This window comes from Archocentrus centrarchus, chromosome 15 (assembly GCF_007364275.1).
Source record: "Archocentrus centrarchus isolate MPI-CPG fArcCen1 chromosome 15, fArcCen1, whole genome shotgun sequence".
NCBI classification, from domain to species: Eukaryota; Metazoa; Chordata; class Actinopteri; order Cichliformes; family Cichlidae; genus Archocentrus; species Archocentrus centrarchus.
This window is the reverse complement of record NC_044360.1, coordinates 5,417,109-5,444,311: the sequence shown is the minus strand read 5'-3', so window position 1 is coordinate 5,444,311 and position 27,203 is coordinate 5,417,109. Positions and strand designations below refer to the sequence as shown.

At 43.6% G+C, this 27,203-nt stretch overlaps 1 protein-coding gene across 1 annotated transcript in view; it reads left to right on the top strand.

Moving 5' to 3' along the window:
- Positions 1–26,079, top strand: part of LOC115793156 (1-phosphatidylinositol 4,5-bisphosphate phosphodiesterase beta-1-like) — a 38,676-nt gene extending 12,597 nt beyond the window's left edge. The window contains exons 9-32 of the mRNA XM_030747995.1: positions 5,112–5,275; positions 6,987–7,133; positions 8,148–8,305; positions 9,823–9,905; positions 10,000–10,084; positions 10,185–10,350; positions 11,591–11,646; positions 13,505–13,601; positions 15,223–15,307; positions 15,599–15,723; positions 16,266–16,420; positions 16,525–16,692; positions 16,772–16,871; positions 17,478–17,582; positions 18,602–18,714; positions 18,798–18,948; positions 19,113–19,166; positions 19,400–19,577; positions 19,757–19,889; positions 20,160–20,236; positions 21,900–21,989; positions 22,138–22,195; positions 22,358–22,444; positions 22,868–26,079. Coding sequence (XP_030603855.1) covers positions 5,112–5,275; positions 6,987–7,133; positions 8,148–8,305; positions 9,823–9,905; positions 10,000–10,084; positions 10,185–10,350; positions 11,591–11,646; positions 13,505–13,601; positions 15,223–15,307; positions 15,599–15,723; positions 16,266–16,420; positions 16,525–16,692; positions 16,772–16,871; positions 17,478–17,582; positions 18,602–18,714; positions 18,798–18,948; positions 19,113–19,166; positions 19,400–19,577; positions 19,757–19,889; positions 20,160–20,236; positions 21,900–21,989; positions 22,138–22,195; positions 22,358–22,444; positions 22,868–23,020 — 2,788 coding nt within the window. The 3' untranslated portion in view covers positions 23,021–26,079. The remainder of the gene's footprint in view (positions 1–5,111; positions 5,276–6,986; positions 7,134–8,147; positions 8,306–9,822; positions 9,906–9,999; positions 10,085–10,184; positions 10,351–11,590; positions 11,647–13,504; positions 13,602–15,222; positions 15,308–15,598; positions 15,724–16,265; positions 16,421–16,524; positions 16,693–16,771; positions 16,872–17,477; positions 17,583–18,601; positions 18,715–18,797; positions 18,949–19,112; positions 19,167–19,399; positions 19,578–19,756; positions 19,890–20,159; positions 20,237–21,899; positions 21,990–22,137; positions 22,196–22,357; positions 22,445–22,867) is intronic.
- Positions 26,080–27,203: the final 1,124 nt, after the last annotated feature.

Below are 27,203 nucleotides of genomic sequence, written 5' to 3'. Positions count from 1 at the left end.
CCGGCGACGCCACTCACCTCCTCCTCCTAAGCCACGAGTTATCCGCACTGGCGGAATTTTTTTGTCTCCTGCCGCTCGCTCACCTGTCACTCCGCTCACTGGTCCCTCCCCTCCTCAGCGGGCGCCGCAGCCATGGCGGAAGGGGAATTCCTGGCAGCAGCTGCATGATTCGTCCCCGGAGCCGTGCGGTATGACGCCGCGGTTTTCCACGCCGCAGCCACGGAGGACGAGAACCCGGAGGAAGCAAAGAGACTTTTCGCCGGAGCCGCCGCCCGGAATGACTCCGGAGGAGTCGTTTTTCCGGTTCCTGGGACACAGGGGTCCCTGGCCTCCCAGCGCTTCCGCTTCGCCGCTGCCTGCCGCTGAGGGAGGAAGGCCAAGCTCCCGGCAGCGTCGGAGAGAATCGCCGCGGAGTCAGTCACCACAGCTTCAGGTTTCCACACAGCCGTCACCGCTTCATACACCATTAATCATGTCCGTGAGTGACTCTTTGTCTATGCCTGTTTCTTTGCACCCCAAAAAGAAAATAATGGAACCAGATTGTTGTAAACCACTGTGTAAACAGCCCAGTGAGGGATTTAAGCAGGACTCCTGTAAACATGTTTTGGAATTGTGCATTCAGTGGTTTCGGCAACCCTGTGACAAGCAGGGGAAAGCCATAGCACACAGACTTCATGGACTAATAATAGAACACCCCTGGCTTACGGACTCATTACCACCATTAACTCATAGTTATGTAGAGCGAATACTGAGTTGGACTGAACTCCCTTTTCCTTCAAAGACCCATAAAACTACTTCTGATACTTTGGCCACAGAAAAGACTGCAGACACCCATTTCCATGCAAGAGATGTTCCGCGGGTGGAGGCAGCCACGGACGGGCTGTCCTCTGCACCCGTACCTGTTTCGCGGGTGGAGGCAGCCACGGACGGGCTGTCCTCTGCACCCGTACCTGTTTCGCGGGGGGAGGCAGCCACGGACGGGCTGTCCTCTGCACCCGTTCCTGTTCCGCGGGTGGGGGCAGCCACGGACGGGCTGACCTCTGCACCCGTTCCTGTTCCGCGGGTGGGGGCAGCCACGGACGGGCTGACCTCTGCACCCGTTCCTGTTCCGCGGGTGGGGGCAGCCACGGACGGGCTGACCTCTGCACCCGTTCCTGTTCCGCGGGTGGGGGCAGCCACGGACGGGCTGACCTCTGCACCCGTTCCTGTTCCGCGGGTGGGGGCAGCCACGGACGGGCTGACCTCTGCACCCGTTCCTGTTCCGCGGGTGGGGGCAGCCACGGACGGGCTGACCTCTGCACCCGTTCCTGTTCCGCGGGTGGGGGCAGCCACGGACGGGCTGACCTCTGCACCCGTTCCTGTTCCGCGGGTGGGGGCAGCCACGGACGGGCTGACCTCTGCACCCGTTCCTGTTCCGCGGGTGGGGGCAGCCACGGACGGGCTGACCTCTGCACCCGTTCCTGTTCCGCGGGTGGGGGCAGCCACGGACGGGCTGACCTCTGCACCCGTTCCTGTTCCGCGGGTGGGGGCAGCCACGGACGGGCTGACCTCTGCACCCGTTCCTGTTCCGCGGGTGGGGGCAGCCAGGTCCAAGCCTTCGCATCGGTTTTCAGCGTTAACTGCTGCAGCAGGGTCTCAGTCAGCCTCAGCCTCAGCTCACTCCCAGCCATCTCAGTCAGCTCTCCCTCACTCTCGGTCAGTTTCCACGCAGCCAGATTTCCCTAGCTCTCGGTCAGTTTCCACGCAGCCAGATTTCCCTAGCTCTCGGTCAGTTTCCACGCAGCCTGATTTCCCTAGCTCTCGGTCAGTTTCCACGCAGCCTGATTTCCCTAGCTCTCGGTCAGTTTCCACGCAGCCTGATTTCCCTAGCTCTCGGTCAGTTTCCACGCAGCCTGATTTCCCTAGCTCTCGGTCAGTTCCACGCAGCCTGATTTCCCTAGCTCTCGGTCAGTTTCCACGCAGCCTGATTTCCCTAGCTCTCGGTCAGTTTCCACGCAGCCTGATTTCCCTAGCTCTCGGTCAGTTTCCACGCAGCCTGATTTCCCTAGCTCTCGGTCAGTTTCCACGCAGCCTGATTTCCCTAGCTCTCGGTCAGTTTCCACGCAGCCTGATTTCCCTAGCTCTCGGTCAGTTTCCACGCAGCCTGATTTCCCTAGCTCTCGGTCAGTTTCCACGCAGCCTGATTTCCCTAGCTCTCAGCCAGCCGCTCTCCCTCAGCCTCAGTCTGCTGTAGCTCCAGCCACCTCCCAGTCTCAGTCTGCTTCCACGCAGTTCGCTCCTGTAGCACTAGCTCGCCCTCAGTCAGCTCTCCTGTCACCCTCATCCTCACCATCTGACTCACCCGATCTATCTGCAAAGCAGCCCCAGTCGTCGGAGGAGACGGCTGCGCGCCCTGCAATGCAGCCAGGGAGTTCCGCTCAGTCCGAGCCAGGGGGTCCCGCTCAGTCCGAGCGCTCCGCGCCAGAGGGTCCCGCTCAGTCCGAGCGCTCCGCGCCAGAGGGTCCCGCTCAGTCCGAGCCGATGGGGGTCTCCGCTCAGTCCGAGCCAGGGGGTCCCGCTCAGTCCGAGCGCTCCGCGCCAGAGGGTCCCGCTCAGTCCGAGCCGATGGGGGTCTCCGCTCAGTCCGAGCGCTCCGCGCACGAGGGTCCCGCTCAGTCCGAGCGCTCCGCGCACGAGGGTCCCGCTCAGTCCGAGCCGATGGGGGTCTCCGCTCAGTCCGAGCGCTCTGAGCCAGGGGGTCCCGCTCAGTCCGAGCCGGTGGGGGTCTCTGCTCAGTCCGAGCGCTCCACGTCACCCGAGGGTTCCCCACCAGAGCCCGGGGTCGCCCTTCTCCGCCGCCGCATGCCCCGCGGTCGGCCTCCAGTGTCTGCTCCCCCTCGCCGCCGCCGCATGCCCCGCGGTCGGCCTCCAGTGGCCCCTCCTCGTCGCCGCCGCCGCTGGGAGCGCGGTCGGCCTCCAGTCTCGTCTCTTCGCCGCCGCCGCTGGGAGCGCGGTCGGCCTCCAGTCTCGTCTCTTCGCCGCCGCCGCTGGGAGCGCGGTCGGCCTCCAGTGACGTCTCTTCGCCGCCGCCGCTGGGAGCGCGGTCGGCCTCCAGTGACTCCTCTTCGCCGCCGCCGCTGGGAGCGCGGTCGGCCTCCAGTGACTCCTCTTCGCCGCCGCCGCTGGGAGCGCGGTCGGCCTCCAGTGACTCCTCTTCGCCGCCGCCGCTGGGAGCGCGGTCGGCCTCCAGTGACTCCTCTTCGCCGCCGCCGCTGGGAGCGCGGTCGGCCTCCAGTGACTCCTCTTCGTTGCGGCCGCCGCCGCTGGGAGCGCGGGGCGGCCTCAAGCCACGCCACGTCCACGCCGCCGCCGCTGGCGGCGCGGGCGGCCCCCAAGACTGAGTTGCCACTTTTGTGGTTTCCTTGGCAGGCCCCCTGAATGGTGTCTTTGGGGTGTTTGGTCACTCATGTTTTGTTTTTGGACTCTTTTTCCAGCCTTGTGCTGCCGCTTTTGTTTGTGTACTAGTTCGTTTTTGGACTTTGCTGCCCTTTTGGCCTTATTGTCTCGAGCCCTCCGTCCTGGTCCCCCGCCTCCCACCCTGGTTGGGGTTTTGTTTTCGTTGCGGCCGTCGGGAGCCGGCCCTTGAGGGGGGGGTACTGTCATGATCCTGGGCCGGTGGCCCAGTGCTTTGTGTTCTTTTGGTTATGTTTGGTTATCTCTGATTATGTATGTTTGGTTTCTCTCATGTGGGTCTTCAGTGGGTTATGGGTTTGTGCTTAGTCTGCATTATGTCTTTGTTTACTTCCTGTTTTAGTTTGATAGTTTAGTACTCCCTGTGTGTCCTGTCTAGTTGTCTTCCCTTGTTGATTAGGTAGATTCTGTTCACCTGTGCCCTGTGTTCCCCAGCTGTTTCTTGTTACCCACCATTGCCTGCTGTATGTATTTAAGCCCCTGGGTTTGCTTTGTTCTTTGTCGCGGCATTGATGGTTGTTCTCTGCTGTCCTGCATGTACGTCTGTTTGCTCAAGTCAAGTCTAGTTAGTTTCACGTCTCTCCGTTAAGTGTATGCCAGGGAGAGCTCATGTTAATGTCTGTCAGATTGGGGTAAATAAAGCGAGTGAATGAATTACACCTGTCCCGAGTCTGCTATTTGGGGTCCTCCTTCCTGCCTGCACGGCGGCCTGCCATGACACAGGTGAAGTCAGTTGCAAAGAGGGTGCTATGCCAAAGACCTCCACGTGATTGCTAGCTGGTTGCTGTAGTTCACATTAATGATGCCAAATTATCTCATCAAATTATTAACACCATTTACTCTCTGAGCTACAGTGAAACTTGGAAAAAGTGCAACACCATCTGGGAGCAGAGAATGTTCATCTTCAAATTAAAAGTTGTGTCTGACCATTGCAACTAACACATTTCAAAAGAGCGACTTTTACTTTGAAGGCAAACATCTTCCGTTTCCACTTTGTGTTGCACTTTTCACAGTTTCAGTACCACTTGGTGAGAGTGTTTACAGACAAGCCAGCATCCTCCATGCAAACTACTGGCAGCCTGGTAGTGACCAAATCAATCCCAAGGAGATTTTGGGTGCAGCACCATACTTTGCACTTTGCGAGCCATTTCACATAAGGGACTGCCAGCCATCTCCAGCAGCCACTTGGAATACACATTTTTCCCTCACAACCAGTGAGGGAAAAATGTGCTAGCTCTCTCGGCTGTGTGACTAAGGCCTTAACCATCGCAAGATAGGTCACAATTGGAAATTTTGTTGTTCTCAAGGAATTATCACAAATAAATCTGACGTCATTGTGATTCCAGGGACACAATTAAACAGCTCTTGGCTATAATAGTATGAGCAGGACTTCAAATTCTTATGTCAAAGAAACAGAAATCTATAAATAATAATTTAAAAAAATATTCTGAGTTTTGTAGTATTGTAATTGCAGCAGTTTTCTTTATCTAGAAAAATGTTTCTAGCTTTGGAAAGCAGTATATCTTTTTCTGTAAAAATCATTATTGCTAGAGTGCCAGAATAGGCAGCACGTCAGTCAGCAGTGGTTCTTTAGTACAAGTATGGTATGTAAATTTCTGAGGTCCATTCTCTCTTTCAACCTGACCTTCTCTGCTCTGTAGAGGAGCCAATGATGGGATGCTGTCAGTTGATCAGATGACGGAGTTCATCAACAATAAGCAAAGAGACCCGAGGCTCAATGAAATCCTCTACCCACCTCTTCGCCCCGCACAGACACACACTGTGATGGAGAGGTACCAACATGACCAGGCACAACTGAAGCAAGGTACACACTTAGACACATTTTTTTTATGAAAGAGCTAAAGATACTTGATACCTGCACTTCTATATATGGTACCAGTTGATACCAGACTACCTTTCTAACTCACCTACATACCTTCAGTGTAATTTTGATGGATCCTGCCAGAAGAAAATGATGTATCTACTTTGTGTCTAGCATCAGCTCCTGAATTATTTCTTTATCTTTGAGATAATAATGCTGCTGTGTAAGAAACAAAGTTTTTTTCTCTCCACACAGGTGTTTGCTTATAAAGGGATTGTTGGACTTCTGTTTTATTTTCCTTGATTTTTACTTGTAGTCTTGCTTGAGACAATAAATTTGCATCAAGATTAATTACATTTGAGAACAACTAAATAACCCTTTGTCTTATTAGATTTATATTATATTACAGTTCCTCCCCAGAACATTAGTCAAAGGAGGGGTGACAAATTAAAGGAAAGACCCAAAGGTTTCTTTCAGGACAGTGACCCCAGTCAAAGGACACAAGGTGTCACTGGAATTTTTAAGTATGGCAGTGATGCTATGGCCTTTACATTTAGCAGATCTCAGTCCAACTGAACACCAGCTGACATTGAATATAGTTGTGTTAGGTTGTGCTCTCCATCAAATGAGAGAATATCTCATAGAAAAATTGCATTCATCCATCCAATAGGGTTCTAGCTCCCATTCCCAAATGTTGGACTCATTGTCACACTGAACTCACAGTCTTGTTGAAGGAACCAGTTTGAGATGATCGCAGCTTTGTGACATGGTGTGTTATCCTGCTGGAAGCACCTATCAGGGATGGTCACCAGCAATACTCATTTGGCATTTAAATGATGCTAAATTGGTACAAAGGGGTTCAAAGGACGCCAAGAAAATACCCCACACACCATTACACCACCAACACCAGGCTGAACCTGATGGATCCATGTTTTCATGTTGTCTATGTCAAATTCTGGCCCTGTCATCTGAATGTCGCAGCAGAAATTGAGACCCATGAAACCAGGCTACGTTTTTTCCAATAGTCTGTTGCCCAATTTTGGTGAGCCTGTGAAAATTATAGCCTCAGTTTCCTGTTTTTAGCTGATAGTCATGGCATCCACTGTGGTCTTCTGCTGCTGTAGCCCATCTGCTTCAGTGCACATGTTGTGCTTTCAGAGATGCTCTTCTGCATACCCTGGTTGTACCGGGTGGTTATTTGAGTTTTGTTGCCTTCCTATCAGCTCAAAACAGTCTGGCCATTCTTCCTTTACCTCTGGCATTTACATGGCATTTTTGCCCAGAGGGCTGCTGCTCACTGGATATTTTTTCTCTTGTTCTAACCATTCTCTCTAAATGTAAGAGATGGCTGTGTGGGAAAATCCCAGTAGATCAGCAGTTTCTGAAAATCTACATCAACCATCATGCGACATTTAAAGTCACTTAAAGCACCTTTCTTTTCCATTTTGATGCTCAGTTTGAACTTCAGCAGGTCATCTTGACCATGCCTACATGCCTAAATGCATTGAATTGTTGCCATGTGATTGGCTGATTAGATATGTGTACAAGCAGTTGAACAGGTATACTTAATGAAGTGGCCAGTGCGTGTATTTATAGAAATATTAAGGAAGCATGAAAGGGGCCACTTTTGATTTTAATCCACTGATGTTTATTGGAATATGTTTCTCACCTTTGTCTTGTGATGGTTGTGTGTTTGTTTTAACATTACTTTTAGGCAAGATCTCCGTCCAGGCGTTCTCCAGTTATCTGTCCAGTGATGAGAATGGAGTCATTCCACCAGACAAACTGGATCAGTCTGAAGACATGAGCTTCCCTCTGTCACACTATTTCATCAACTCATCGCATAATACCTACCTGACAGGTACGCATGCACAAGTCCTTCTCAACCTAAACACCCAGGAATGAATCGCTTACTTTCCATCAACAGGCTGATCCATATGAGTTCTCTTTCATGGCAACTCGTTAGGAGGGAGGAAGTGAGGTGATGATTTCAGTGTGTGAAGGAGAAAAAAAAATTGTGAACAAAAGTCAGTCTGGTGCTTAGTTATTTGTCTGTTCAGTTATCTACTGATACAAACAGGAGAAAAGGTGAATTACCAGAGTCCACACTGAAACTTTTTATTAGTTGCAACTCAAACACATCCAAAGTCTTCCCACTTTGTGACAGTTTAATTCTCCAAACAAAGCAGAGTATCAGGGGAACACACAGCTCTACACAGAGAGCCATTATAGTTATTCAGAGTGACACAGAGCTAAACAACAGCCCAGAAAAATACCTTCACTAAACATCAACCACACATCTGCAGCAGTAAAAAAGAAAAAGGTCTTCTCACACAAATTTTCCCAAACAGGCCAAACATTAACGAAGACACAAAGGAAATGGGACACAAAGGGACTTCATACACACACATAACATTTTTCATTTTAATCAAAATTATGCACAGACCCAAGGCCTGTTGAACCTGAGTCTAAAACGAGATGGCCTAAAAAGGGAGGTTTGAATCATGGCCTGGTGGGATTCAAGTGTCTCCTGCTTCTTCCGCTTCTATAAGCATGCAAACTCCCTGCTTGTCCAACAGTAAAAAAGGAAATATTTGATGGAACAAGCTGTATATTATGCAAGAGGGCGAGGTGTGACAGTAATGACCCACGCCTTGTTTCACACCTTGGCTCACGTGACAGCTCATATGATCAATAGTGGGTCAGCAATCTTCAGGTCCAGGGCTCTTGGATGAGAGCTGAAATGTACCAACAAACCAAAACTACCAAGAGGACCGTGACCTCGATGACTGAGAACCTACACAGACAGGAAGCAGCTTTGTATTTAACTCTATGGCCGTGTTTTGTATCATTTGTTCTTGTCCGTGGGTTTCAGCGGGCCAGCTGGCAGGGAGCTCCTCAGTGGAGATGTACAGGCAGGTTCTGCTGGCCGGGTGTCGCTGTGTGGAACTGGATGTGTGGAAAGGACGAACTGCTGAGGAGGAGCCTGTCATCACACATGGATTTACAATGACATCAGAAATCTCCTTTAAGGTGTGTCTGAGTGTGGATGAAATTAGCCAGAGACTTGTAAAAAACTTATCATGCAACCAAAAAGAAAGTAGATTTAGGAAGCAAATTAAGTCATTTCTCCTGCTGAAAATGTTTATTTTATCCAGCAGTTTCGTCTTAGTCCTGTTTGGTCTTTATGCTCTTCTTTGCTTCCCAGTCACCCAAAGCGGCCATAGCAGATGGCTGCCCCTCCCTGAAGCTGTGTCTGCTGGACATCTTCCTGTTCAAAGGATTTTTTTTTTTTCCTCCACGCTCTCACCAAGAGTTTGTTCACAGGGCGATTATTGTTTTTCTCTCTATAATGTTGTAACGTCTACAATGATTGTTGTGACTTGGTGCTGTAGAAATATAAATAGAACTGAACTGGATTAAACCTCATTTTGATTGCTCACATTGTTTTTGTGGTTGTATGAAAATGCCACACCATCTGGCTAGTTTAAGAACTGATTACAACCTCTTAGTCATCTGGCTTAGATCTTCTACTTGATAAAGAGGCCGATTTGTGTGTTTTAAATGGTCCTGATTGCTGGACTGCATAAAATGTGTTGAGCATTAACTTTTAAAAAGCGGGCTAAAAACATTCATTTTCTCCGAGAGACTGTTGTGCTCTTTGTGTGAATGATTATCACGGCCCTAAGAATTCGCAATAACAATATAACTGCAAAGTCTATGGAAAATTTAAAAAAAAAACACACACACAGTACAATGAGTCACACATCATTTGTGGTGTGCATTACACAACCCCAATTCCCCCAGAATTGTGATGCTCTGTTAAATGTAAATAAAAAGACAATGCAATGATTTGCAAATCGTCAACAAATATTTTACTCACAATGGAAATGTCAAACATATCAAATGTTTAAACTGAGAAAATGTCCCATTTTAAGAAAAAAATCAGTTCATTTTGAATTTGATCGCAGCAGCAAGTCACGAAACAGTTGGGACGGAGTCACGTTTACCACTGTGTTCAACAGCAGTCTGTAAACGTGTGGGAAGGAGACGAGCTGCTGGACTTCTGGGAGAGGAATGTTGTCCCATTCGTGTCCGATAGAGGATTCTAGCTCCTCTACAGAAGTGGCTCTTCTTTGCTGTACTTTTCATTTCATAAAGCACCAAATATTTTAAATCGGTTTAAGGTCTAAACTGTGAGGCCAGTTCATCAGGACTCTTCCACTATAAAGCCACGCCACTGTAAAAAATGTAGTATGCAGTTTAGTATTGTCTTACTTAAATAAGTACTTAAATACTGCCTTCCCTGAAAAGCCTGCCTTCAGTTACTTAATATCTGCAAGCCACTTTGCAACCCACCTAAACCCAAGCTCCTCTTTTTCTGCCGTCTCCACATATGTGTACGTGTGGAAAGGTGGGGAGGATAGAATCGAGTCATTGGCCACCAAATCGTAATTGCTCTAATCTATTTTTGACTATAGTGGCCAATGACTGAAATATAAATAATATCTTTATTTTCTTCTGCTGTCATTTTGCCTTTTATTTCCTAGGAGGTGATTGAAGCCATTGCAGAGTGCGCCTTCAAGACATCACCCTTCCCTGTGATCCTGTCTTTTGAAAACCACGTGGACTCGTGAGAATCTCATTATTTATGTCTGTAAAATCCTGATTGATATATAAGCTCTTTTTTATCCGTGTATCTAATTATCCATTTATCCACCTATCAGGTTGAAGCAGCAGGCTAAAATGGCTGAATACTGTCGATCCATTTTTGGAGACGCTCTACTGATCGACCCTCTGGACAAATACCCTGTGAGAAAAAGTGACTGCTGAAAATTTGAAAGTGTGTGTGTTGTGACCGGACAGCAGTTTAAATTCTTTTTTTTCTTTTTTCTATTGTGTATATTTGCAGCTGGAGTCAGGTGTCCCCCTGCCCAGTCCTCAGGAGCTGATGGGCAAAATTCTCATCAAGAACAAGAAATCCCACAAACCTTCCAACAACACGGACACAAAGAGATTGACGGACCAACCTGCCAATCAGAGCAATGAGCCAGTGTCTCCTAGCAACAACACGGGAGGTAAGACAAAAAGGACTTTTTTCACCCCAGAAATCCAAGTGAAATGTATTCAGCTGTGACAGTATCAAAAAACCAAAACAGACAGTTTCAACAACTGCGTGGGGCTGAAAAAAACATTAAAAACCGAAGCGTATTCAGCCTGTAATTTAAGGGCATCAGATGTCCGAAAAACGCTTTCTCTGTATCTCTTTCAAAGTGTTTTTACATTCAGCGGACGTATGTCCTCACAAACATGAGTCATCGGGTAATCAGCATCATTTGAAAAAGGCACAGTGGCAGAGCTGTAGCTTCAGTGCAGTCCCTGAGAAATTTGATTATATCTTAAAGACCCTGGAAAAATAATCTGATTACTTCCCCAAATCATGTTGTAGTTTTTAGCTTTCTGAAAGGTCCCTGTACTGAGGACAGTACATTTCTCTAAATCGCAATTTTCATCATGACTTTGCCTGAAAATCTTTGGCCCAAAGTATCATCTTCCGCACCTCATCAGGGATGTCTCAGTAATGAGCAGGACATCCCAGATGAGGTCAGAAGCTCTTTTCAGCAATTAAATAGCAGAGCAGAGGGAAATAAGGGAGGCTTATTGACATGTTGGACATGCAGATGCTGAAAACAGAACAGGGACTGAGAGCACAACTGCGCATGAAGATCAGACCAGTATCCGTGCTGAAGTACATACTCACACAGCGGCCGTGACCCTTTAGACAATGACTGCCTGAGTGGGCTGAATAATCAGCATCAGAGGAGTTAAAGCAGAAGGGGTTGTTTACACATCTTCTGGTACCTGCTTCTGTGTTCTGCTCTGTGGAGCATAGATTTGAGTTTAGCATGTGTTGCTCAGATGCTGTGAACGATTATCTACTGTTGGATTATTTTTGGACAGATTTTATTGTACAGCTGAGGCAAAAATTGGCCCTTCTTGCTCTCAGGCAGTTTCCTAAATTGCTACCAAATTCTTGTGTTACTGTGTAATTTCTGGACAGTTATCTCAATCACGCCTGATTAGCTGTTTACCTCCAGTGAATCCTTTTATCAGTCTCTACCTGTTTTCCCCAGCTTTAGGCCAGATCTTATTAAACTGAAGTATTTATGTGACTGTATTTTATTTGGAGTCTGTTTTTTAAGCCGTGATCGTCTTCTTGTGTCAGCTGAATAACTGTGTTATTCTGGCCTTTTATATCTGGAAAAAAAAAAAGGCAAAAGGACGAAGAGATGATGAAGACTTGTTTAATTTTAACAGAGATGGAAGCTGAGAGTGAGGAAGATGATGATGATGAAGATGATGATGGTAAAAAGGTCAGTGGTGACATCGAACAGAGCTGACAGAGGGTCACCCTCACTGCTGTCGCCATTCGTTAATGTTTACAAGTGTTGTTTATTTTTATGGTTTTGCTGTTTATTCTTTAAGCCATTGTCATTGTTAATGCTGTTCTGAACCCTGAATATTGCTGTTGTGGGTCGATGTGAACACTTGCTGTTTTTTTAGTTTGTTTATTTTCTGTTGCTTGTGCTTTATTTTTTGCTGTTGTCTTTCTAGCTGGTCTTGTGGTTTCTTCTGTATCTCTACCATCTCTGCATTTTGTTTTTGTTGTTGTTGTTGTTTGTTCTTGCAGTTCATGGTGGGCTTGACCCAGTACTGTACTGACTGTAGCATTACTTTACTACATTAAATGTGTATTAAAAAAGCCTTTCTAATTTTGCTTTCTTCCAAGCTGCAGTATCGCAGAGATGCTGCAGTTGTTGCAGTGAATGTTGTTGGATTATTTTTATTAAGATTTTGTAGGAAAAACACAGACACTGCGATATCCCACCTCACTGGGAAAGAGAATAGAAAAATCACCTGTTTGGGATTATCCTGTTTTTAAGCCAGACTAACCTGGTGTGCCTCTAAATAAATACATAGATGAGGATAACGCATATTATAAAATCATAAAGGTGCAGGTGGCAACACACAGCCAATCTGAGCCTGAAAAAGAGACTTTCACGTCGGTGCTTTCTTGTGCAGTACTTACAGATTTTTTTATGGAAGCAAGTCTTGCCGCTGTGCAGCCATTATGAAACGCCTCCAGGGACTTGTTTAGGCAGTTATTTTAACACATTCTCCCATATTTTTCAGTTGTCTCATAAGCTACACTTGCTGGTCATGTGGCAAGAATCTGCATCAGTGTATGTTTACAACTCTCAGCTCTTCATCAATGCAACAAAAATGAGGGGGACCTCCTCGTGGCACCATTCAGCAGCTGCCCTTTCCCAGTTTCTTTACTGGGTTGAATTCTCCTGACCTGTCACCGATAGCCTGACCATAAATCTGAACCAGAGATGTTAGCCAGATGCAGCATGTTACATGTTCGTGTTTCCACTATACCTACAGTGCAACCACAGAGAGATCGATCATAAATTTTATATTGCACTATCAATAGCTAATGTGGCCTTGAGCGGAGGTGATCCACCGGCTCCAGAGGTCCAGTAATCTTACTTCTTTCTAACTTTTAAACTTGCTATCTTGAGTGAAATCACCTGAGGTCATTTATCAGATTTTCTGCAGCTCCTTCTAGAGCCACGAGAGGTTTTATATAATGTGTTTGTTTTTTGTTTTTTTACTCCCCAAGAGTAAAACAGTCTTTGAAGTGTGTTTGATGCCAGAGTTCTCCTTTAAGTTTCACATGAAGCTGAATGTAAATGAATGAAAGTAGAAGCGATATAATGTGGCAGGCGATATCAAACAGACCAGACGAGTGTGTTAGGCGTTGAGACCGAGAGACGGAATTCATTATAGAGATGAGAGTGAAAGATTGAAAACAAATATAAAGAGAATAAAGTAACGGGATAAACAAAAAAACGACGTGAGAGTAGGTTAGAGTGTGTGCGCAAGTGTGCACTTGTGTTTTAAAAAGTCTACCTGAGCATCTTATTGGAATTAATGTTGCTGGATACTTTTGTGTTGGTATTAGTATTTAACATCAGATTCTGTTGCCACCGCCATTCTTTTTGTTACTGAGTGCTGTGTAGAGAAATACAGGATCACAAAATGTCTACTTCAGATGACAGCTGCTGTTCCCTGCAGATGTTATGGAAAAAGATGTATCTCATCTCATTGAAGCTATGCTTTGGATATGTGACACTTAAACTTTATTCCTGTTGTCGTTTATTGCAGGGCTCAGCGGAGAGGGAGGCAGTGGCAACAGAGGAAATGTCAACTCTGGTTAACTACGTCCAGCCTACCAAGTTCAACTCCTTCGAAGCCTCCAAGAGTAAGAAAAGCCCATCACAGATCTGTTCTTTTGTAGTGATATAGCAACTGTGTCTAGTGTACGTCAACACAAATTATCTAATGTAAGATTTTTAGTAAAATTGTGTCTAGAGTCAGGTGACAAATTAAAGGAAAAATCAACGTAAAGTGACTCAAGCAGTTTTAACACCTGATGATGGGACAAAGGAGATAAATATTTCAGGTACGTAATTGTCTACAGTTTCCCTTTCACACATGTAGAGGTAGTCCTGGTCCGTTGTGTTCTCACTGATGGAATCCAGTGGTGCTTGCAACAGGCAGGTCACATGATGTCAGCCCACTGTTGCCTGCTCTATTCCCCCCCCAAAAAAATATTTCCTCATTTGGTATTTTGGTGATGGTGGTGGAGAGTGCTGTGTACTTCAGGAGTCACTCTCCCATGTTGGTGCACATTGTGTGGGTCTTTGGCTGTGCTGGGAGAGCAATTGTGGAAATGTTTCCCCTTTTTTTTGTCTCCCTCCATTTTTCTCCTCTCTCCTCTCTAGTTGGTCTGGGCAAATAGCTGCCCCTCCCCGAGCCTCGTTCCTCCAGAGGTTTCTTCCTGTTAAAAGGGAGTTTTTATCTTCCCACTGTTTCCAAGAGCTTGCTCACAGGGGGTCATCTAATTGTTTTTTTGTTGTTTGCTTGTTTTTTTGTCTAATTTTGTAGATATTGACATTTTTTTAATCTTACAATATAAAGTGCCTTGAGGCAACTGTTGTTGTTGTTGCTGTTCTCGAATTGGCACTGCATAAATAAAACTCGATTGAACTGAATTGAATTGAATTCAGCCACAAAGAGACTACTGATACACATATACCAAAAAGATACCAGTACATAGACTGATGGCAGTAATAAAACACGTGGGATGAACGGTGATTGGCTGAAAAGTTGGTTTAAATAGAAAATGGAGCTGATTAAGAAGAGGAAGGAGTTTGAAAAAAGCAAAGGTCAAAAAAGCACAAATAAGAGCTGCGTTAGACAGTTTTCATTATTTTTCACTCTGTTTCACAAAGACGTTCTTCATCTATTATGACCATTTTTTCCTCCATTATAGAGGGACTAAGCTAAAGGACTAACAACAACAAGCAAGCAAGACATAAGCATGAGCAGCCCACATTAATGACTGTACCACATATTTTTGACACTGCCCCCTGGTGACTGCACAGCTGTGCCTCACATCTCCAAAGCTCTGAGTACCATCTATCAACTACCAACACACAACTACGCTGGGCACTTAACACCTCAGTCTAAATCCCCTGTAGGCTTTCAACTTGGTTAAGATCTGATGACTGTGAAGGCCATAGGACAGGGATGTGCTATGTGTCCTGTGGATGGGGGCATCCTAGAAGAGGCATTTTTAATTGTGGGACAAAGGTGATCACTCAGAACAACCTTGTAAAGATTTGCACTGATCGTTCCCTCTAATGGAGCCAAAACATGTACGCAAAATACCCCCCGCAGCATAGCATCCCCTCATAGAGGTCGCTGGGTTCATGCAGTTCCTTTAATTTGTTGACTTTCTGTAGATGCAGGAAGAAGTTTGCAGCCGAGATAATTGCTCAGAAATGTGTGTGCTCTTGTTTTCATGTGCGTTTGTGTAGAGGCAGCCCGCTGTTACCACATGTCGTCTTTTGTGGAGACCAAAGCGTTGGAGCATCTCACAAAGTCGCCAGTGGAGTTTGTGGAGTATCCTTGGCAACAGTTACCACAGTTACATCACACCAAGGCACCGTCGCATTAATACTTTTCATTCATTTCCCACTTTTCTCGCTTTTTCTGTTAACCTTCAGAAATCTTTGTAACTCAGTGAGTTCTGATTAAGTTTTAACTTTACTGCCCTCTGTGCCAGCAGTTATAAGGTGCAATACATTTTAAATCAACATATATGATGATGCAATACATGTAGAAACAAGTGCAGTAGCTGTAGAAATGTATATACACAAGCATGGTATTAGTCCTTAACCTCCTTTTAACCAGATATAATAAATCCCAGCTGAGTCGTATCTACCCGAAAGGAACCAGAGTGGACTCATCAAATTTTATGCCTCAGCTCTTCTGGAATGCTGGATGTCAGCTAGTGGCTCTGAATTACCAAACTATTGGTAAATTATTTTAAGGCTCAGTCCATCTCCGGCTCGTCTCTGCAGAGCTGCCGAACAAATGCTGTGCTAATCCACATTAGTTGCAGTAAGCCAAGAAAAAAACATTTGACACAGTTGAAACTGTTGCAAACCTAATTGTGCTCTTGTGTCATTGCAACATCACTACTGACTTTTCTGTGGTTTGGCTGTCGTAGAGAAGATGCCATTGTTGGAATTGCAGAATTCTCCTATTCAGGATTCTTTTGAGTCCCAGAGACATTATAAAGCATTATATTGTCTTTGCTTTAGTACAAAGGCATTCCACTCAAGCTTTTTAAATTAAGGTAGAGGGGGAATTGAATGCCTCTCCAAGCCAATCCAAGCTTTGGAAGTACTATTTGTTAGCTACTTACCATTGTCAAGAGGAATTGTACTTCAGAGGCCACTGATTCCTCAAAATAACCAATTCCACTGCTGCTCTGCTACAACAACTTGAGTGCAGCTGTATAGCTCAAACTCAGCTTTAAGCCTTTATATACCTGAACTTCAGTTTTCTGTTCCAGATTTGTCCATGCAGCTGAATCTCTTCATGTTCGAGTACAATGGCCGGAGCGGCTACAGACTGAAGCCTGAGTTCATGAGACGTCCAGACAAACACTTTGACCCTTTTACAGAAAACACAGTGGACGGCATTGTAGCCAATACCCTCTCTGTGAAGGTATATCTGCAGTGCTTTCTTTTTGTTACTGCTCCTATTTGTATAAATCTTGTTGCGTCCTTTAATATATGCTTAAATGAATATGAGTGAGCCCTGTGTTTTAGGTCATTTCAGGCCAGTTCCTGACTGAACGGAGGGTGGGGGTGTATGTGGAGGTGGAGATGTTTGGACTCCCTGCAGACACGCGGCGGAAAGCTCTGAAGACCAAAACCTCTCAGAACAACAACGCCATCAACCCAGTGTGGGACGAAGAGCCAATTGTCTTTAAAAAGGTGCGTTACGGTGAGTCAGGTGTCTTACCTGTACAGTCCGATCTGCCTATTAAGAGTGTGACTCCAACTCTCTTCACAGGTGATTCTTCCTACCCTGGCCTCGCTGAGAATTGCTGCTTTTGAGGAAGGAGGGAAGTTTGTTGGCCATCGAATTATTCCAGTATCCGCCATTAGACCAGGTATTTAGCTGGTGTAGTCATATTCATCTCGAGCTTTTATTCTCACCCTGTTGTTAAATGTTAAAATATTTATCTGTCAGATGTTGAATGGGGTTTTTTTTTTTTTTAGTATCTTTGGTGCTGACTGCTGGCTGCTTTATGAAATGTGCCTGTAAGAGCTTTGTCCATGTATGCTTGACTTTCTATGAGTTCACTTGCTTTCTGTTGCAGTTTTCTTTTCCATATTTCTTATGCAGTTTATTGTGTTTTGCTTGTAAAAATGCAGCACTGTGTCATAAAGCTTAGCAGACAATAACTGTCAAAACTTTCCCAAAATGAACTGGTGATAAAATAAAAGTAGTACAGAGTATAAAAGTCAGTAGTTTTCTATTTACTTTACCTCCTGGGAAACAAAAACCTGCTCAGCTTGCAGAGGCATGACTAATATAAGCTACATATGTTTTTATTTATTTTTTCTGTGTAATTTGACGTCACTTGTGCTTGGTCTGCAAAAAAACTTTTTTGCATTTCTTACTGTTTTCTAAATTTATTGCCAAGATTTACACATTGTGTTAAATATTCCTCTTTCTAAATAACGCAGATGATTGTTGCATGTTTCCTCTGCAGGTTATCGTTACATCGGCTTGAGGAATGAGAAAAATCAGTCTCTGATTCTACCAGCTGTGTTTGTCTACATTGAAGTCAAAGATTATGTCCCAGATACGTTTGCAGGTACAAGCTGCTCGACTGTTGTTGCTGCACTAAAAGATTTTTCTCATGTTTTTGCTTTTTTATCTAAACATGACAAAACCAAGTATAACATGGATGCAAAATATCCACTGCTGTGACACATGCAGGCTCCCAAGCTCTGTGGTGCCACCTACAGGGCATGTCCTTTTATTCTGAAGTGGTTTGCTGAATGTTTGGGCGCCTCTTTGGCTGGTCAGTTAGCAGCAACACACTCCTCTCAGTAAATCTCTTGAGCACATTCATGAACGCAGTAGAATAAAGGTTTTATTATTATAATGAACCTTTTGTCTCAACCCCATGATTAAGCACGACTGCTGAAATATTTTATTCGATCCTCACCTGAAGAGCTTTTAGAGCATCATTCATGCATTTAAACTTGAGTGAGCAGTTTTTTTTTTTTGTTTGTTTGTTTTTTTATGGAGGAACAAAACTGATAAATCACAAATAAGTAAATAAATAAATATTATTGCTGCTGCCCTCATCCGAAGCAGTACAATATATGAACTCTGATATTGATCAACCAGTAAACGAGAATGGGCCCCATTACAGCTCAATGACTTTCACATAATTTGCACAATGAAGCAGAAATACTTAAAGAAAAGTAAAAAGAAAGTAAGTTTGGGGGAATAAAAGGCAAATTGAAAATAATACAGTGAGAAATCTCTACATAAATGCATTTAAATTTCTAAAGTTACTAAATAAAAATAGGAAAAATTACATGAATGTGTAAATAAATATGGGAATTTATGCAAAGGCAGATACATTTTGTTAATAAATGAATTCATGCTTACATTAATTTTTAATATTTCTGGTATATTCTGAGGCAAATTAATTTGTTTAATGTATACTTTGTTTCTTAATTTGTGGCTTCTTCCTCTTATATGAAACTGCTACATGTTAGTCAAACTGGTCAAATGTATACAAATATTCATGATCTGTATGTCCACATAGGCCTTGAGTCAATCCTGTCAGCTCTGTATGTTTCTATATGTTTCTTCTAGATGTAATCGAGGCTCTGTCGAACCCTATCCGATATGTCAACCTTCTGGAGCAGAGATCCAAACAGCTGGCAGCCCTGACGCTGGAGGACGGCGAGGAGGACCTGCAGACTGAGGTCAGACCTGCTTCAGTTCCATTCAGCCTTTGCCTTCGAAGTTAAATGTTTGTCTGTAAAGGGGTCTTGGTGTTGGTTTCCAGGATGAGACTGAAAGCTGTGCGGAGCGTAAGACTGATCTGAAATCAGCTCCACTGGAAAACGGGCTCAGCCCTGCCTCTGGCCCAGCAGGCCACACCCCCATTGCCACCACGCCCAAAGCTTCCGCAGCCAATCAACAAGCAGCCACGACAGGTAGCTCGCACCTGCAAGTGATGATGTACACACTCAGTTAAATATTAAAAGACCAGTAAAAGTAAACTGTAGATATTCTAATGTTAATAACTTTAAAAAATACAACAAATTCTAAATTTACTGTTTATCGAGTTAGTCTGGATTTTCTCTTTTCTACATTTTAGATGCAGCCAAACCAGCAGCCAAGACTGAGGACCTGGTTTTAAGTGTTTTGATAGGTCAGTATTTACATGATTCATATTAAACTTTATTATCTGCACTTGTCTGAAACTCCAAATCAGTGATAGAGAGCTTAAAAATAATTAATGAGAAAAATTTACATTGAGAGTATCTTAAATATAATATATATTATATACATATATATAAAAGCTGAGTATAGCAAGGATGCCAGAGTTTTAATTAACACAGTCTTTTAGTATGCTGTATGCTGTATGATTGTTTGTGGTAACAGATGTGCCAGTGTGCACCTTGGAGAGTCTGCAGCAGTCCAAAGTTTACCAGAAGGAGCAGAGACGCCAGTTTAAAGAGCTGAAGGAGTTAGTGAGAAGACACCAGAAGAAAACATCAGAGCTCCTCAGAGAGTTCAACAACAAGTACAAGAAGACATCAAGACAGTGCAGCAAGAACAGGTGCAGCATGCACGCACTCACACACTCACACACACACATATACCATGTTATTTTTGCATTTTTTTGGTAACTGTTACCTTTTTTGTCTTATCATTTTGTGTGTGTGAGCATTCTCTGAGTTGCACCTGTTATTGTGAAAGAGTGTTTCATTTTAAAAATGTTCTATTTGCCTTCGTCAGGAGTTCAAATGCGGACAGTGAGAAAGAGGAGCGTCTCCAGCAGCTGAGAGAGGAGCAGCATCAGCAGCTTCTGGCTCTGAGGCAGGAGCAGTACTACAGTCAGAAGTATCTCCAGAGAGAACACATTAAAACGGTAAAATCTAACAAAACAAACTTAAAACAGAAATATCGTTTTTTTCACTTTTGATTGAACACATTTGACGTATTTTTGTCAAGGGAAACTCATCATAACATCTTCCCCAGAAGACAAAATGCTATTAAGTGTCAGTCAGTGACCCTCTCCCTCCCAGCTTGTGTAGCAATAAGTCTTATGCTTGACAGGCCTTGTGTTAAGTTAGCAGCTTCAATTTTGAACATGACTGTGAAATATATTTGTGTGAACAAGTGTCTTTGTTCCCTCCAGCTGACGGAGCGGCTGACCAGTTTGGCTGAGGAGAGTCACAACACCCAGATAAAGAAACTCAAAGACATCTGTGACAAGTGAGATAAAAATCTGTGGCTGGAGTCTCGCGGGTCTTTAAGCTCTGAGGAATCCCACATGCTGTTAGGGAGCTAGTTTCATAGCAGCAGTAGCTTGAAGAGCATTTCCTCTTCTTTTAACAGCAGTCTGTAAACAACTGGGAAGTGAGGAGACCGTCTGCTGGACTTTAGGGAGATGAATGTTGTCCCAGTCTTGCCTGATACAGGATTCTAGCTGCTCAACTATCCTATGTCTTCTTGGTCATGTTTTCATTTGGTGAAAGGCTGCATTGGACTCTTCTACTGCAAAGCCATGCTGTTGTAATAGCTGCATTAGCATTGTCTGGCTGAAATATGCAAAGCCTTCTCTGGAAAAAGACATTGTATGGATGGGAGCATATTGATGGTGCATTTCCAGATGTCCAATTCCATAGCCACTAACGGAGCCCCACACTAACAGAGATGCAGGCTTTTTAAGTGAGCGCTCAGAATAAGTCGGACAGTCCGTCTCCTCTTTAGTCCAGAGGATGCAATGACCATGTTTTCCAAAATGAATATCAAATTTTGATTTGTCTGACTTCAGAACAGTTTTCTGCTTTACTTCAGTGCATTTTAAACGAGCTTTGGCCCAGAGAAGATGGCAGCGTTTCTGGATCGTGTTCACATATGTTCACGTATGGCTTCTTCTCTCTGTGACAGAGCTCTAGCCTGCATTTGTGGATGGCGCCGTGAACTGTGTTCACAACGGTTTCTGGAAGTGTTCCTGTTTGGATGTATTTGCATATTTCAGTAAACAAAACATGTCTTTTTTTTTTCATTTTTTTTTTTTGGGGCACGAAGCACATTTTCCATCAAATTAAGCTATAATCAGTGTTTTGACTTTATCACATTCCAGACAATCTCAGATATCTCTACTGACAACATTTTGAGATATATTTATATTAAAAAACATAAAGATATCATAATATGCTAGATTTCTTTTTCTCCATATAAAGTATATAAAGTATTTTCGTATTAAATGATGGAAGCTATGCAAAACTCTGGAAAAATAAACAAAAAAATGCATTTAAGAGTTTAAAAATATAAATCGTTACCTGAAAAATAGCTTATAGGGCTCATGGAGTTACTTTAGCCCCCATACGGTACTAGGTGGGCATGAAAGACTGGTTTGAAAAGTGAAGCCAATTCAGAAATGTTTTCATTCGTTCTACTAGCAAATATGAATCAGCTTGTAGAGGCGATGTCTTGAGCTGTGACCTCAGTAAATGCTTTCCTGGTGGGTTTATGGTCCCAGTCGCTGCACTGGAGTTAAACATCCAGGAGGAAGTTTGAAAACCTTACTTTGGATTCAACAGGTGATTCCATACTTTAAGCTTTATGTTGTAGTGACAACTGAAATATTGTTAATTTGGATGATCCCTCAAATACCAGGAACGGTTACCAACATGGCTGTGGACACTTAGACTTGCTTCTAAAAAGACTTGGAAATAAATCAACTCTATGATTAGTTCAAAGATGTCTCCTTTAAAAAGTGTGACTGTTTATATGTACCTTATATTATTTTAACCATCCCTCACAGGATACTTGCATTTAATTATGAGACTTTTAGCCAGTGCAGTTCTACAAACTTGATACCAAGTTTTTCCCCAAACATTTGCTCTAATCTTTCTTCCTGCTGCTGCAGGGAGAAAAAGGAGCTGAAGAGGCAGATGGATCGACGGAGAACAGAGAAGATCAACCAAGCGAAGACCAAAGAGAAACATCTGGCTGAGGAGTACGATCTATAAACACACATACACATTCCAGTATTTATCTAGCTGCTGCAGCCTGCTCGTCTACTTCGTGCACTGAGCTAGTCTCATTAGAAGAGAAAAATATTTATCTCAGATCCAATCAATCTCAATCTGTCTGCATGTTCCCAGGGAGAAGATTGAGATCAATAAGTCCTACGTCAATGAAGTCGTCCAGAACATTAAAAGGGTGAGCAGCAGATGAGGTTAAAGGAACTTTTATGGGCCTTTCCATAAAGTGAATTCCAAAGAGACAATTATGAAAATTTTATGGCTGCAACACTCTCTCCATTTAGTGCAACCCTGCAATCATAAAATGCTTCGAAGTGTATGTCTGTCTGTTTATCCTCAGCTGGAGGAGACTCAGGCAAAGCGCCATGAACAGCTGGTGGAGCAGCACAACGATCTCCTGCAAGAGATACAAGACCAGAAACCAAAGGTAAATACTAATTCACACCCCTGTTTTTGTCCATGATTAAGATTAAGTTTGGGTTTTTTTTGCCATGCTGGTTTGTGCCACCAGCCACTTTGCATACTTCATGCTTGAATGCACTAAACAGGAACATTTCTTGTACACGGAGCTCCAAGCTGGCGCGGCTGTCTGCCCACACCCACACATTTTAGAGGCAGCGCTGACGTCAGCGCGGGGCGTTTAAAGGATCCAGTGTGGCCTCTGGCAGCCATGTTGGAGCTGTTCGAGTGTTGGCAAAAACGGCTCACAACAGCTGGTTGCATTCCTAAATGTACAACCTATCTGTCTCAACTCTAAATTTGCCTTTACATAATCCCACCTTAACTGCAGAACACCTCTAAAAGGCGATCTGTAGTCAGGATACATGTGATTCTGTGTGCTGTTCTCCAGCTGCAGGGTGCCGTGGAGGCAGAGTTTCAGGAGAAGTTCCAGTGTTTGCCCGGAGAGATTCGAGACTTCCTGCAGGACAGGAAGTTGGAGGTTAGAGGCCACAGCAAGTCGCGACCTTCCACCCCGCATGAAGCTCTGTCAGAGGAAGACTGAAGAGGGGAAAAAACCTGGAGGAGTGAGGGGGGAATGAGGAAGAACAAATGGATCAATGGAAGCAGCATGGAGTAAATCAATCAAGTGCATCAGAACAGGAGGAAATGTTGATGAAGGGGATGTGATAGAGTAAAAAAATCAAGTTTATATAGACTGTTACTTCTTTTTAATGGAAGAATGCTTTAACAATTTATTTTTTATTCCATTCTAGCATGCACTTTGTGTGTTTAAGACAAGTGTTTAATCTGAACCCATTAAGCCTTCTTTTCTGTCATCTGTTACTTTTAAATCTCAACACTTTGTACTGCATGACTGTATTTCTATCTATCTATCTATCTATCTATCTATCTATCTATCTATCTATCTATCTATCTATCTATCTATCATTTGAGGATCACTGAACACACATCAGACCCTATCACAGCCACTACAATGCAACAAATTCTAAGCAGCTGTTTTCCCCTTTTATTTGTCCTGCCAGCTAAAACAATGTCCACAATTTAAAAAACCGCAGTGCTAATATAGTTCTACCCTGGAGTACTCAGTGCTGTACTGCAAGCAGTCTGCATTTATTTTAAAAACACACTCAGCACAGCGTTTGTTTGAGAATTTTTTAAAAGCTGAATCAGTAACATCGGGGTTTTAAAATCACTCAAGGACAAAAAAGATGCAATTCAAAATTCTCCCAAGTATCTCCCATCCAAGGCTGTCGGGACTCACAGTTAGGAGCTGGTACTAAATTCTTTCAGGTGGAAATACAAAAAAGATTAGAGTTTAAGGGGTTAATACGAGGTAACAGTTGCTTTCTCTTTCTTAGTAACAGTAATATAACCTCAGGCTCTGTGGCTGACTTCGGAGCAGCTTTACTGGAGCAGCTGGGATGTTGATGACCTCAGTGTTGGAACTGCAGGAGAGGCTAAATCTTTACTTCTCCTGCCCACATACAGCTTTTCATGCTCACATACTCTCGATACTGCAGACTGATGGCACATCATCATTAATACTCTATACTCTTCAGGATGCAGTCTCTCTGTTCTTGTGAAGACCCTTATTGTTATAATGCATTCTCCAGCTTTCTAAATCCTAAATGAGCTCTATTATTTTTTTCCTGTTTTCTATCATATCCATGAGGTTTGATTTTTTTTTAATTTTTTTATTTTAAAGGAGCTCTGAGAATAGCGCTACAATATCAAAAACCTCATCTGCTGTAAATTTGTCTGATCTCCTATTCAAAGTCATCTTCTGGTGCACCTCTGGCACGTTTTCGATGTGGCTGCTATTTTTAGGTCCCTCAGTGAAAGTCCCATTTTGCTTTCTTGCACTTGAGTCTCTGTGACGGACGCCGGATCTCATTTTGTGTGTCACGACTGCGATCCTTAAATTTGATTTTCATTTAGTGAACTGCTGCAGGGAGACACGTCTGCTGACTGATCTGGGTAAAGGTTGTTTTAGTGTCCAAAGAGCTCATTCATCTTCAATTCTGTTCTGAAATGATTTCCTTTAGATTTCCTTCAGTTGCCTCATGACGGTACAGTACAATTCAGCGCTGGCAGCCTCACACTGAGGGATGAATTTACAGTGCAAAACCAGATTTTGAAAGAAATGATAAGCATTCTCTCAGTCCCACTTCTCATCTGGTTTTTATGGACATCTCAGACAGACACCACTGCCTGTAACAGAGAAGTCCCACCTGCGTTTCCAACCTTCTGCTCTGAGCAGCAGCCAGTCAGAAAGCAGAAGTAAGTCTTAAAGGAAGAGGGCCTAAAAGAGCTTGCTTCAGATAACTTAGCTGAAGACCTTCAGCAAGGCCCAATATAAAATAAACAAGGATTATTTTCAGTTGTGAATTATGCAGAGTGACTTTAATAGTGCCCAGAAATTAAAAAAATGAACATAATAGGTCCACTTTAAGCATCACAACTCAACACCTATCCTGAGCCTTCACCCCAGGCAGTAGCATAAACATCTAATTTCATGTATTTGTGCTTAATTTTAAGATCAGCAGCTTCATCCTGATTTTTGATCAAATTTTAAGCTTAAAACAATCGTTACACACTGTGTTTACCTTTTGTAAGCGCGGTGTTATATTTGTTTTCAGGATTTTGTTATATCAACACACTGAATGCAATATGTAATATTTCAAGAGGATAATATCAAGCTTTTTGTATATGTGTGTGGATGTGTAACGCTCATCCACATACTGTACTTAAAGGGGGTAAAATAAATTGAACATTATTAAGGATTTTGGCACACTTGTTGTTGACATAAGGAAATGTCAGTACTCATTTTCCACGTGTAGGAGAGGAAGAAGGTTTTGCACTAAAAGATGAAATAAGTCTTGTGATCAACCTATTCTGGATTCTTTCTGACTTCTGTAGCAGCAGTAATCTCTCCCTCCAGTTCCCCCGGACGCTGCTGCTGAGCTGATTTGGCAGTCGGGTGTCTTTATTAAATGTGGAAGGATTTCGAAGTCTTCTGCCACTGCATGGTTTATTTGTTTTAATGTGAAAGTTGTACAGATGTAGTCTCCATTCTGATGATGTACGAATTTATCGGTTGTTGTTTTCACGATATTTAACAGCATAATTTGTAAACAGAGTTTTACTTTGCTGTAAAAATGTAAAATGACTGGAGCTTGTTCCTCTCTGTATAGTGATCTTCCAGAACAATATTTGTTGAAACATTTTTCCATGATCTGTTTTTCCTCTGAGGCCTCGGCTGCTTTCAACAACCGACTTTTTTTGCAGTGAACCTTTTCTTCAGATTTAAGCCGCTGATGATTGAGGTGAACGTTTTGAGGTCGCTGTCGGTTCCTGACCTCGTAAAGGTAGCTTACACTTGCAGTCTTCATGGCAATATAGAGACTCGGCTGTTAGCTTTTCACGCTAACATCAGAGTATCTCATCTTTCACTAAATTGTCTATTAAAAGATGTTTATGTTCACAAAGTGGCCGAGGTTCCCCAGCAAAAATGTGTTGTTGAACACGCCCCATGCTTTTCAGATATACTGAGCATGCTTTATTGTATTGTTTCTTGGGTTTACTGAATGATATTTTAAGACCAGTTGAAAGACTATTAAATATTTGATCTAAAAAAAACAAAACAAAGTGTTGTGATTTTTTTTTTCTAGCGTTGCAGCTCCTGTACTTTTCAGAGCTTGCTGATGCTCTGATTAGGCGTGTGAGAGGAGGTAATTGCTGTTGTCATCCTCATCAAAGGCAAACCCACTGAATTTGTGTCTGTTAACAAAACTTTGCTGTTGCTGTGATTGTGTGCATGGGCAGGATAACATGAGCTTTCACAGAGAGGCAGCGTACTGAGGCTGTGGGGGAGGAAAGTGGAGGAGGGCCTTCAAGCGGAGAGACAGTCTGTCACAGGAGATGGATGGGCCTGTGGTGACCTTTCTGCTTCCAAATAACAGAACATTTACTAAACTAACTCTACCTGTGCATAAACAGTTGATTAAACACAACATATGCTGTACAAATATTTCTAATTATCTGTTTCCTTAATATATGCAACATATTTGCCAGCTGTATGAGCCTGGTGTTTTGTTCTGCCTATTTTTCATTTGCCTTCTTTTATTCTTTTGTCAGTTTGCAAAATATATAATTTATATCTATAGAAACTCTTTATTTACTTTTATTTAAATGTAACAGTCCTTTGTTGTTTGTTTCCAGTCGCTCTAACAGGCAGAAAATATAAAAACAAACCGACACGTGCACTGAGCTACACAGAGCTGCCACGTTCATCAAACCCTGATTCTAAATGGGTGTCACGTGAGCTGGAAAGACCTTTTAACGTTGAGCAACTTTAAACGTGATTTTCTGTCAGATGTTGTTCTTCAGCATGACTCTGCTGCCCTCTAATGAGCAAAAACAATAATGCAGGTCTAATGATATACATGTAAACAAATCAGAATTCAAATTTTCATCAGTTGTTTTTTTTCTTATTGTTTGCATCTTTATATGTATGTTTAGTGTTACACTAGAAGAAGTGCTCAATTTTTTGTTGCACAGATTCAACAAGATGCAGGACCGTTTCTCAGAGATTTTAGTCCACATATGTGATGCTATGATATATTGTGTGATAGCATCACACAGTTGCTGCACATTTGCCGGCTGCACACATTCCAACAGATCCCATAGGTGCTCTATTGGACTGAGATCTGGTGGCTGTGCAG